Source organism: Podarcis filfolensis, assembly GCF_964270895.1.
Source record: "Podarcis filfolensis genome assembly, chromosome: 2".
Lineage (NCBI taxonomy): Eukaryota > Metazoa > Chordata > Lepidosauria > Squamata > Lacertidae > Podarcis > Podarcis filfolensis.
In genome coordinates this window covers 1,062,036-1,074,743 of record NC_139605.1, presented here as the reverse complement: position 1 = coordinate 1,074,743, position 12,708 = coordinate 1,062,036, and the positions used below count along the sequence as shown (strand labels likewise).

Genomic DNA, 12,708 nt, shown 5'->3' with positions numbered 1-12,708 from the left:
TGGGAGGTTTCTACACACGCCTTGCCCTAATAATAATAAGAAGAAAACCATAGAAATTCGCTCCACTATGAAGTTGGATGGGACCCCCGAGGGTCATCCAGACCAACCCGCCGCGATGCAGGAATCTTGGGGCGCTCAGAGGGCCAGAACCGGCCCCCAGTCCCTTGAGCCAGAGCTCCTGTTTGGTCGTTGCTTTTTGCATTTTGCAGAACCACCACCAGCCAGAGGGGATCCGAAACCGCCCGGCGCCGCCAGATATAGAATCAGGCCCCGCTCCCGCTCCGCCTCCCGCTTCCTCTTTCCCTCCCCTCCCCCACTGCGCTTTGGCTCGGGTCCACTTTCACTTTCGCCCTGCAAAGGAGGCGGGCGAAGCGTCAGGAAGCCGGCGCTCGGGTTCCCGAGGGGGGAGGGGGTGAGGGACCGTGGTCTTTGGAAAAGATGGGACGAGTCTCTCTTTAAAAAAAAAAAAAAAAAAAATTATTAAATTTTCCACTTTGATCATAATCACATTTTGTAACATAATTCTGTAACTTAATACCTTACTCTATAAGAGCACCGACCTCCTTCCCTCCCTCTTTCTGACTTCCACACACCTTTCTAAATTCTTCGCATTTCTATAATCACATGTTTACCTTCTATCTTATTGTAATATTTCACCTTGTTAAATCAGTTCTTTATATTTACATTGCAAAACATTTCAATTCAAGCCTGCAAACATTTTCAGATGTTTCAGATGTTTACAATTTTCTTTCATATAAAGTATAAATTGAAGTATAAATTTGTTCGTCACACTGATTACGGATCGTCAACTTGGCCATCTCCACGTCCTCCACCACCGTCCTCTGCCAATCTTCCAATGTTCCTGATGTTTCCATTTCTGAGCCAGAAGTATCCTTGCATTCCTTGTGGCATCATAGCTGTCAAGTTACAGATTTGAAAATAAGGGACCAGCAGCCTCGAAAATAAGGGACCAGCAGCCAAAATAGGGGATTTTGCTAAGCTTATACAGAAATCCGGCACCGATGGAGCCAGGCTGCTTTTGCTGGGACTGACTGTGTTTTGCAGGGGGTTGGACTAGATGATCCTAAGGGTCTACAACTCCGACCAAAGAAGAGTGCCAGACAAAACTGATGAACGACGTCCAGATGGCAAAGCTTACAGGCAGAATTAGAAACCAGGAAGAGGACCTCTTTCATAAAGAATGGGGGAAGTTTATAATTTAGTTGAAAAGCTATTGCAAAGAGTTACATACATTGATAGGATTGACAGAAAACTTGTAGTAAAAAATTGAACTATGGATGGACAAAGGATTTCTAAAAATAGAGTTATGAAAGGGATGCAGAGGGGTTGGAGGGGATGCTAAGCAGCACGTCGGGGCATCGGCCCTTCCCCGCCCGAGAGTGGGGGGGAGGGAGAGAGACTCGCCCATGCCGCCCACTAGCCCGGCATGAGGTGGTTGCGGCGCCGCGGTGGCCACTGAAGTGCCGCCCTTCTGCGTCCCTCCCCATCCCCTCCTCTTCCTCCTCCCTCAGGCTGCCTCCTCAGCTGCCACTGCCGCCTCCGGCTTCCCCTGGCAATGCAGCGGAAGTCTTGCAAGAGAGGGGCTGCCTGCCCGCCCGCTGCCACCCGTCTCCTCACGACGCGCCCCTGAGGGGTGCTGTAAACAAAAATTGCCCTTTTTCCCCTTATGGGGTATCCAAGAACCCATATAGTGTCCTTACATAGGTTCCCTATTGGTAGGAGAGAATAACAGAGGCCAACCAGAGAATATTGAGAAGCAAAGCAGCTTGTAAGCCTGATCTTTATTGATCTGTTGCAACAGGGTGCTCCCCTCACACGCAGGAGAGGAGGAGGACCCACAAAAATGGTGTGCAAGGCCTTATAAAGACTTTTGAAATTGCCACCCTGTAGATCAAGACCACCCCCAGAAACATCATACATACATCACAGGAGGGGTGTAACCTAAGACCACCCCTCAGATACATCACACCTACATCTCAAAAAACACGGTCTAAAACAGAAATGTGAATGTTGTTTTTCTCCTGTCGTTGTTTATCTCCTGTCTGGCAGGTACTTGATTGGATTGCCTGGGGAGCCTGGCCAGTCTTTTGTAATGATAAACACTTAGTTCCTGGGCCAGGTCACAGGCTCACACCCTATTCATATCTTAAATGTGCCCTTAAGACAGGACTTGTGAGGAAAGAGATGGAAGGTTTCCCACTTTGACCTTGCAGAGAAAACTGTGCTCAGTTTAGGAACCAAAATTGTTCCAGGTCTGTGTTCCTGTGCTGATCTATGTTGATACACTTATGAACATTACCATATATCTAAGACCTCAAAATTCCTATCACAGGGGGGAAAGGGAGAGACGGAGACGCGGCAGCTCATGCGGACGCTCTTTCTCGTGGCGGAGGAACCCTAGCCACTGCTTCCCTCCCGAGCCGGGCGAGCATGAAACCTGGGGAATTTAAGGGACATCATCAATCCGGGACAGCAGCGGCAAACTGCGCTGGGATAAGGGAGTTTCCCGCCAAATAAGGGACGGTTGACAGCTATGTGTGGCATACATAAACATATTTACATCTCTTTTATGTATTTCTTCTCCAATTAAATCTAATAAAAATGCCTATGGCTTTTTATTAAAGTTACATTTTAAAACCTTTCTCAATTCATTATATATTGTACTGGAAAAGGTGAGGTGAGTCTCTACACCGCCTAAGGCGGATGTTTTCAACCCGTGTGCCGTGGCCCCCAGGGGTGCCTTGAATGACGGCCAGGGGTGCCAGGGGCAACACTGGTCTCTGTCCCTCTTTCCTTTTCTCCCTCCTCGGATGCCCCCTCGCGTCCCAGGTGCCCCCATCCTATATTTCTGCAGTTGATTCTTCCTGCCTAAGTCTAGAACCTGACATTTGCCCCTGTTGAAATACATTTTATTAATTTCTCTACAATCCCACGGCATGTGATAAAAAGTCCCTTCTTTTTCCTTACATTTCCAAAATATATTTGAGCCGGTTTTATACATTCTTCCTATCTGTATTGGTGTTATGTACCATCTATAATGGTAAAGGTAAAGGTAAAGGTACCCCTGCCCGTACGGGCCAGTCTTGCCAGACTCTAGGGTTGTGCGCTCATCTCACTCTAGAGGCCGGGGGCCAGCGCTGTCCGGAGACACTTCCGGGTCACGTGGCCAGCGTGACGAAGCTGCTCCAGCGAACCGGCACCAGTGCAGCACACGGAAACGCCGTTTACCTTCACGCTATAGAGCGGTCCCTATTTATCTACTTGCACTTAAGAGTGCTTTCGAACTGCTAGGTTGGCAGGCGCTAGGACCGAACGACGGGCGCGCACCCCGCCGTGGGGATTCGAACCGCCGACCATGCGATCGGCAAGCCCTAGGCACTGAGGTTTTACCCACAGCGCCACCCGCGTCCCATTACCATCTATAATGAGTTGAAGAAAATGTTCAAATTAACATTCGTAAAAAAAGCCTGAAGCATTTCTGTTAGGGATTGTAGGAAAAGACCTGCCAAGGAAGATGAAGAACATATTTATGTACGTGACAACGGTGGCAACAGTCTTAATAGCACAAGGATGGAAGAATTAAGAAATCCCGACAAAAGAACAGTGGCAAGAGAAACTGATGCACTATGCGGAACTGGCAAAATTGACGCACAAACCACGCTACAAGGACAACTGTGACTTTAAAGAAGAATGGGAACCTTTTACAAAGTACTTAAAGAAACAACAAAATGAGTTGGACTCCTTGGCAGGTTTCGAATAAACATACACAAATTTATTTGTTAACATAATAGATTTATAACTTAGATATTTTTACTTAGCAGAGAACAATATTTGTTAATAAATCAGAAAGAGGAACTGAGGGAAGTCGTAGGGGGGAGGGAGGGGGAAAATATAATTGTTGGGATAATTTGTTATGTGAAAATAGTAAAAAAAAGAAGAAAAAAAGAAGAAGAAATAAATTCATTTTATTGATCCTCCTTGCGAATACAGTATGAAGTCACTCATTTTTATTTTTTTTTAAACAACTTGTAAAGCAGAACTCTTTAAATAAGCTGGAACCAGGGCATTTATTTTTTTTGCAAAATAAACAGAAACCCCCACAAGTGAAGCTTTCCCAAATCTTCCAGCCTGGTCATGTTGTTGCATGAGAACAGCAGGGCCAGGAAAAAACAAAGAACAAAAAGTGCAGGTGTGTGTGGAGCTACTTTTTTGAGACAGGGGAGAAGCGTCCCTCCCCCCCCCGCCGCCCCCATGCAAGAAGATCAAAGTGGAGGAGACAATCTTGCAGTCCCTTGCAAATTTGTCACCACCACCCCCCACGTACTGGAAAAAAAAGAGACACAATGCACGTACTTTGGAAAACACATAAAAACTTCAATAAAAATTATTTTTTTAAAAAAGAAAACGCTACGGATTTTGTACCTGCCTGCCCCTCCCCCTGCTCTATTTCCCCATGCCACGCCCCCTCACCAAGCCCCGCCCCCAGCACTGCTCTACGCTCTACCTGAGGAATTCTGCCTGGCAGGGAATAACGCGCCTTCCATGGACTCACTCCCCATCTTTCTGGCCCTGACCCCCCCCACGGATTCCCCCCACCCCAAAGCCACCCCCCCGCCTTCTGCCTCAATTCCTGCTTGCATCGCCAGGAAGGACGCGAAAGAATAGTTCCAAAATCTGGTTTTTTTGTTTTTCCCCATTTTATTTTTTTGCACCCCTGGCAACAATTCCTTCTTGCACCCGGCGTCAGGAACGCAAAGGAAAGGGACACATCGCTGAGCAGGAACAATTGCAGGTGCAGCATCCGTAAGATCCGAAAACAACCCCCCCAAAACAAATCCCCCCACCTTTTTTTTTTGCTCCTTCCACCTCTCTGCTCTCCCTCTTTTAAAAGTTGCAATGCCTCTTTAGTCCTGCGTGGGCCTCCCAGCCTCCCCCCGCCTTTTAAAACTAAGAAGATGCCCACTGCCTTTTTATCATGTTGTCCAGCACAACCACCCTGCAAGGTAGGCGAGTCCTGGGGATTATTCAAGCCTTCCCCATAGCTGCTGTATGAAAGGGCAGAAATTCAACTGGTAGTGACGCTTCCCCCCCCCAAAAAATCTCCTGTGCTTCCACATCCCCGATAGCTCAGTTGGTAGAACGACTAACTTAGCCAGCTAGCCCTGGGGATCATCTAATGTTTATTGGATGGATTTCCCCCCTAAATTGATTTCTGAATTCTTAATTTATTGTTATTCATGTTTTATACTGTATTATATGCTGTTTTTTGTTGCATCAATTGTTTTAAATTTGTTGCTAGTCGCCCTGAGCCTGGTTTTCTGAACCGGGAAGGGCGGGGTATAAATAAAAATGTGTGATTGTTGTTATCAATCTCAGGGTCATGGGTTTGAAACCCACATTGGGCCAAATATTCTTGCCTTGCATGGGGTTGGGCTAGATGACCCTGGTGTCCCTTCTATGAGTCTATGATGCTAAAACGTAGAAAAGGGAGAGGGGTTCTGGGGATCACCTCTGCCCAGAAATACTGCAGCTGCCTTCTGCAAGCTGAAAAGGGACAAACTGCACTTCCTTGCTGTAATGGACAGCTCTCTCAACACGCTCAGAGGCACCATCGTTTCACAAGTGCCTGGGCTCAGCCCTGCCACGCACACAGAAGAAAAACTGCACTGCAGGGCCCAGCTGCCCCTAATGAAGAATCGGGGGCTACAGTCCTCTCCTGCCACAGCAATTAGCAGGTGATGATCTCTGTACCTCCACGAGAAGGTCCTGTTAAAGGGCCACTGGCAGACCAGAAAGGTCTCTCATTCCCCTGGGAGCGGCGGAAAATCTGGGTGCTGATGGGCCAGAAAATAGATATGGCGAGAAAGACTCATAGCTGGGAGAAGCAGGAGTGGTGGTGCTGGCGACGTGAGCATTGGGGTGAGTGATGGTTGTGGGGCTAGCAATATTCAGTCTATGTAAGTTTATTGTTCTAGCCGAAGGCCATGACAAACCAGCAGCAACAGTGCCAGCGCTAGCAGTGGGGTTGGTGCGACAGCGGTGTCAGAAGTGGGATCTGAGCCAGCCCTGCTTCATCCAAACCTGGCTGGGCTCCTCTCCTCTGCTCCTTCCACCCCCTCATTTACCCCACTGCTTCTCTTGCAGCAATAACTTTAACGGGAACAGAAGAAGCTCACTCACATCACTGACCCGCCTCACCCAGGACTGCCCACACTGACTGGCAGCAGTTTCTCTCCGGGTTCACAGACTGGACTCTCTCCCACCCCTGCCGGGAGCCAGTGCCAACGGAGACACGTGACCAAAGCAGGGCGGACAGATGTTCGAGGCTCACTGAATGCAAATGGGCGCACACAGAGAGAGAGAGAGAGAGAGATTCTGGCACCGAGGGGCAGTTCCCACCGGGGGGGGGGAGCGAGGGGTGACTTTAAAGGTGATGCTCCTTCTCCTCCAAATCCCTCCTTCAGGTCGACTCTGGGGATTTCATTCTGGAAAAGAGAAATGTCGTGGAATCACGGAACTGGAGGGAGGGACCCCTAAAGGTCATCTAGCCCAACCCGCCGCAATGCAGGAATCTTTGATGGTTGCCATCTTTCACGTCAAGCGGCGTACACATTTTGCCCAGCAAGGAAACAGATGAATGAAAAGGGAACCCCACGGCCTTGCAGGGGGTTGGGATGGATGACCTCGGGGGTACCCCTTCCAACCCTACAAGCCTTTGGTTCCACCTGCCCCAGAGCTGCAGCCTTTTCCTTCCCCAAGGGGCCCGGGGGCCTCCTCCAGCTCTACCTGTGCTGTCGCACTTGCAGGATACTGCCACCAGGACCACACCGGCGATGGCAAAGAGGACGCCAACCCCAAATGCCAGGCCACACAGGATGTTCTCCAGGAGCTCTGAGGGGACGGGATTTTGGGGGACTGCAGGAGGGAGGGAGAGGGGACAGAGGGTTAGTCGGGGGGGTGAGATCACAAGGGTCATTCGGGGCAGGGTGCGGGGAGAGAGGGGGAGAGAGCAGGGCCTCACCCCAGAACGTCTGGATGCTGAAGGTGTCGCGGGGACTCTTGACGTTGCAGCTGTAGATGTCTCCTTCCTGGGGGGTCACCTCCAAATAGGAGAAGAGCTCAAACTCCAGGTCCTCCACAGGGACTGCTGGAGGGGTGGAGACCCCCTGGGTCACGGGCTGACCTTGGTACGTCCAGGTGACCTCGGCCGCCGGAGGGAAGAGGTTGGTCAGTGAGCAGACGAGCGTGTTGGGCTGGCCCATCTGCAGCGGCTGCAGGGGGAAGACCTTCACCTGAGCAATACCTGGGGAGGGGGCAGAGGGTGGCAACTTGAGAACGTGGCCTTTTCAGTGGTGGCTCCCTATCCTTTTACTTACATTATTATTTGCATTTTTTAATTTTACTCATTATTATTTTTATCGTAGTTGTTTTTTTTATTGTAACATATATTCTACAATTCCTCGCTGGAGGAAGTTTCTGGTGGCCCCCTCCCTCCCTCCCCCCAAGGCAAAGAAACCCCCCCTCACCTTTCGCTTCCGGCATAATTGCGAAATAGTATGAAAAGTTGCTCAGCACGTCGTTGCAGAGCTGGTTCAGCACCCGGATGTGACTTTCGGGGGTCCGGGTCCGCACCCCTGGCTGGAAATCGGGGAGGCGGGCGTGCCAGGCGGACTCCGAGGAGTTGAACCAGAAGAGCTCCTCGCTGTCCAGCGTTTGGACCATCTCAGGGAGCAGGGAATCCTGCTGGCACAGGTAGACCTCAGAAAACAGGTGGGCAGGATCCACTGGACAAGAAAAAGAGGGAGATTGGTCAACCGCCACCATCAAGGTGGAGATAGGAAGCTGCCCCAAATCATAGCTCAGTCAGTAGAAAATGAGGCTCATAATCTCAGGGACACGGGTTCGAGTTCCACTCAATGCAAGTAGGGGATTCTGAAGCACATTTCCCCCCCCCCCGAACACCATTTGCCCCTCCCCCTTCCGCAGCCCCCTCAGTTATGGGGGTTTGGGATTATTAGGGGATGGGGGAGAGAGGGGGAAACTAGGCGCCAAAATACTATTTACATAGTTGAGAGGTCCCGGGCCCTAAGGAAGTTACCTATTATCCTCCACCAGGGCCTTCCCAGTGGTGGCTCCGACCTGGTGGAATGCTCTGTCCCAGGAGACCAGGGCCCTGCAGGATTTAACCTCCTTCCGCAGGGCCTGTAAGACAGAGCTATTCCACCCGGCCTTTAATTTGAATTCAGCCTGATCTTTTATTTCCCTTTTCTTCCCTCTCCTTCCCCTTTTATGAAGATCAACCACTCTGAGACCCCACAGCTAATTCTCCCCTGGCCTCCTCGCTGGCCCAAGTAGGACCAATTCAGCCAGCTAGCCCTGGGGATTATCTAATTGATTTTTGATTTTTTGAATTTTATTGTTATTCATGTTTTTATACTGTATTTTATGCTGCTTTTATAATTAAGTGTTTCGAATTGGTTGTTAGCCGCCCTGAGTCCGGTTTTTGAACCGGGAAGGGCGGGGTACAAATAAAAAATTATTATTGGTAGTATTATTTGGAAAAACGCTGTAAACAACTGTGCCTTCACAGGGGGTTGGGCTAGATGACCCTCATGGTCCCTTCCAACTCTCCAATCCTGTGAGTCGAGAGTGTGCACACGGGGGTCAGATCCGAGTTCAAGTCACACCAACAGGCTGCCCGGAAGTCTCTCCCCCCCCCCCCAGTTTAACTGCAAAAGTGAAACTTGAAAGGGATTTAAAAATAAATAAATAAATACGGGGTGGCATTTCTCTAGCGAGCCAAGGTCACCTGGAAGCCCCAGAGGAGCCGGCATCTTCTGGGTGGGGGGCTGCAGACCCCCCAGAAAAGAGTTTGGGGCGGGGTGGAGGAGAGGGAGAGATAGCTGCACCGGTTGAATTTCCGCCTGGCAAATGCTAGCAAGTACACGGACGCTGCCAAGGGAGGCTCGCTGCCCGCTCGTAAGAACTCGCCAGGGCTAGGGAAAAGCACACAGCCTGAAAGCCCCCCACCTGCCCCCCAAAACCCCCCACCTTCGTTTTGACACCCCGCGCAGGCAGGAAATAGGGAGACGCATTTTTGTACCTCGCACTTCGGCCGCTGCAGCCGCCGCTGCCCCCCAGACCCAGGCCAGGGCCGCCAGACCCCAGTTGCACCTCCCGGGACCCATCGTCCTCGCTGGCCCACAGCAAATCTCCGAGCCCCACAGCTGAGCTCCCCCGACTCGCAGCAGCTTCGGGGAATGCCTCTCCCAGGCAGCCAATGGGGCTTCGTTGCGCTTCGTCGTCATCAGTTGCCAGGGAGAGGCTGCCGGGTTTCGGCTCTGGAGCGCCGACGGGCTGCTTAGGCTGCGGGAGGAGAGAATCGCAGGGACCCCGGAGGGTCATCCAGCCCAACCCCATGCAGATGCAGGGACCCCAGCTAAGAAATCCCCGACGCAGGGCCCGTCTGACCTCTCTTTAAAAGCTCCCAGTGAACCGTAGATCACTCTGAAGATGGTTCAGTGGCCAGGTTGCTGACCAGGGTAAAACGGTTTGAACGTCGCACTGGCTGCCAATTAGTTTCTGGGACACATTCAAAGTGCTGGTTTTGCCTTATAAGGCCTTGAATGGCTCAGGATAATAATAATAATAATAATAATAATAATAATAATAATAATAATAATAATAATAAAAAATATAAATAATATAATATAATATAAATAAAATAATTAAATAATATATATAATAAATAAATATATATTATATTAAATAATATAAATATTATTATTATTATTATTATTATTATTCACTGGGGAACAAATTTTTTGTTGGATTGACACCTGCAGTTGTTCTAACCTAATTTCAACGTGCTGATTTTGTATCTGAAGTTGGTTTTGTTCTGTAAGCTCTAGGGTTGGGGTTTTTTTGCATTTTTCCACTTTTCACCATAATCTGTTTTTCACAATGCAAGTATTCAATATTTTATTAAACACATAGCCAAAGTAGTACAATATGAGTATAAATGTGTAAGTGACTTATATAGCATTGAACATGACATGTGTAACATTGAAAATGACATTGAAAAGAACATATAAGAACAGTTGAAAAATCTCATGCAACAGAAAATTTTTAAAAAATTGTTCCTCAGTGAATAATAATAATAATAATAATAATAATTATATCCTGCCCCACCTCAAAGTCTGCCTCTCCCCCTATGAACCAACCCAGGCTCTGCATTGCTCATCTGGTCCCCTCTTTTTCTGTGCCCCCTAAATGGGCACGAGAACAGGGCCTTTTCTGCAGTGGCTCCCTGTTTGTGGGATGCTCTCCCCAAGGAACTTTGCTTGGCACCTTCATTAGACACCTTTAGGCACCAGGCGAAAGCGTTCCTCTTCCACCTAAGCATTGGGCTGACTAACATCCCATAAACTTTCACATGTGCTTGTGGGAGGGGGTTATTGTTTCATTCTTCTTTTTATTGTATATTTTGTGGGGGTTTTTAATGTCACATTTTTATGCTGCAAACTGCCCTGAAATGCATGGACAAAAGGCGGCACACAAATTTAATGATAAATAAATAATAGATCATAGAACCATGGGAGAATTAAGGGTCACTATAAATCAGGGTCCTATAGTTCAACACCTGCAAATGCAGGAATCGGTGGGTGGGTGGGTGTGATCTGGGGCATCACACAGGAAAATGAAGAAGGATGAAGGAGCTCCAGGGACCATAGCTAAACAGGAACCCCCCACTCCCTACCTGCCATTGTTCCCCAACAATTGACATTCAGAGGTTATACTGCCTCTGACGCTGGAGGTTCTATCCTCCATGGATTTTTGCAGACAAGCAAAAGGAGATCTTGCCTGGCTCCAGCAAGCTCTGACCCCCATCCCCTGCCCACATCCCTATAGAAATCCACCACAGGGGGCTCAGGGCGGGGGCAGAGTTTCGCTTTCACTTCCCCGTCCCCTTCTCGGAGTTTCCCTTTTTGTCAGGCCCTGTCTGTGTGCGCCTGTTATAAAAGACTCAATGAGTCACGAACAGGAAGTGTGCTAGGGGAAATTCCCAAGCCGCCTGCCCTGCGAACCTCCTAGCAACTTACTCCCGAGAAGCCCCATAAGGGACCTTGTTGAGAGGCGATGTAAACTTGCAAAGCAAAGCTACAGGGAACCAGGCAGAGGGCCTTCTCGGTGGTGGCGCCTGCCCTGTGGAACGCCCTCCCACCACATGTCAAAGAGATAAACAACTACCTGACATTTAGAAGACACCTGAAGGCAGCCCTGTTCAGGGAAGTTTTTAATATGTGACATTTTAATGTATTTTTAATCTTTGTTGGAAGCCGCCCAGAGTGGCTGGGGAAACCCAGCCAGATGGGCGGGGTACAAATAATAAATTATTATTATGTTATTATTATTATTCCAAGAGGAAACCTGCAAGAAAACCCAAACCGGTTGCCCTTTCCTCATCTTCTTATCTGCTCTTTGAAACCTATTTTCCTACAGAGAATTTTTGGGGAGAAAGTGTGGGGCTATATATCAATTATATGACTGTGCAGGGAAAAAGCTAAGATTTTAAGAAGAAAACATTCTTTTGAATTATATACCCGTCGTGTGGAAGTTGACAGCGGAAATGAATCCCACGTGCCCTTATTGTGGCCAAGAGACTGATATGGATGAATTGGAAGAATAAAAACAAGATCCTCCTTAATTAATGGATTGGCCGATATGATGGAGGCGGACTGGGGGCACCCTGGGGCTCATCTAGACCAACCCCTCGCTGGCACAATTCTCCCAAATCCTCTGTGCCTGGGTGCAGCGGGAGGACAGAGAGAAATTAAGGCAACCGCTGAGTGATGGGTGCAAATTGATTAAAAGCCGCCTTCGATTTTAGCGGGGCTGCCGTACGCCCACCCACTCAGAGGGCCTTCAAGGGGGCAGGATGAGACAAATTTGTGGCCATGGTGGCTACGGCATAGATTTGTGGAGTTGGAAGGGACCCGAGGGTCATCTAGCCCAACCCCCTGCAATGAACAGATCACAGTGAAGAGGACATCAAAATTACAAATACCTAAATACAGACGATTGTTCACCCTCGCGAGATTCAACGTGCTGCCATCTGCCTTATTGCAGGGCAGATTCGAGGGTAAACCATAATATGCGGAACGAGTCTGCCCCTGCAGCTTGATGGAGGTAGAAACCGTCTCTCATGCCTTGTTACGCTGCCGTTTCTACGGGGATATACGCTCGCTATTTATCACGCCTGTTATACCAAAATCTCCAAATGGGTCCGAACTTCAATGTCTAAAACTCCTGGTAGAGGACAAGGATCCAGAGATCACGCTAAGGGTGGCCAAATTCTGTCCGACTGCCATAAAACTCAGGGAACTACCAAAACGATTAAGGTTTTAAATGACAATTTTGGGTTATATTTTAGTGATCAAGATTTAATATATATTTTTAACTGTATTGTCTTTGTTATACCCAATTGCAATTCAATGCATTCCTGTTGTGTTTTATGATTTCCCTGATATTGTAAGTGAGCCGGATCTGGTCTGTGACCGTAATAATAAAATTCAGCTAGGACATCCATTGTAAGAGGCAGTCTACCCCGGAGGAGAGCAGCAGGTGGCTGCTGCTGCTGCTGGACTTCCCTCTCGGGACATCTGCTTGGCCACTGCTGCTGGGCCC

At 48.8% G+C, this 12,708-nt stretch overlaps 1 protein-coding gene across 1 annotated transcript; it reads right to left on the bottom strand.

Moving 5' to 3' along the window:
- Nucleotides 1–3,771: 3,771 nt before the first annotated feature.
- Nucleotides 3,772–9,275, bottom strand: LOC310754144 (class II histocompatibility antigen, M alpha chain). The gene is made up of 5 exons (XM_083595688.1): nt 9,125–9,275; nt 7,548–7,805; nt 7,043–7,324; nt 6,808–6,936; nt 3,772–6,506 (listed from the first exon to the last, which is right to left on the bottom strand). The coding sequence occupies exons 1-5, from the start codon at nt 9,207–9,209 to the stop codon at nt 6,502–6,504; spliced, it is 759 nt and encodes a 252-aa protein (XP_083451814.1). The 5' UTR covers nt 9,210–9,275; the 3' UTR covers nt 3,772–6,501.
- Between the last annotated feature and the right edge of the window lie 3,433 nt (nt 9,276–12,708).

Bases quoted from the DNA above. Each gene is read 5' to 3' on its own strand.
- LOC310754144 (XM_083595688.1), bottom strand. From the start codon at position 9,209: ATGGGTCCCGGGAGGTGCAACTGGGGTCTGGCGGCCCTGGCCTGGGTC. The intron at 7,325-7,547 runs GTGAGGGGGGGT...CCCCCTCCCCAG, and splicing joins AATTATGCCGGAAGCGAAAG to GTATTGCTCAGGTGAAGGTC. The intron at 6,937-7,042 runs GTGAGGCCCTGC...TCCCTCCTGCAG, and splicing joins CAGCATCCAGACGTTCTGGG to TCCCCCAAAATCCCGTCCCC.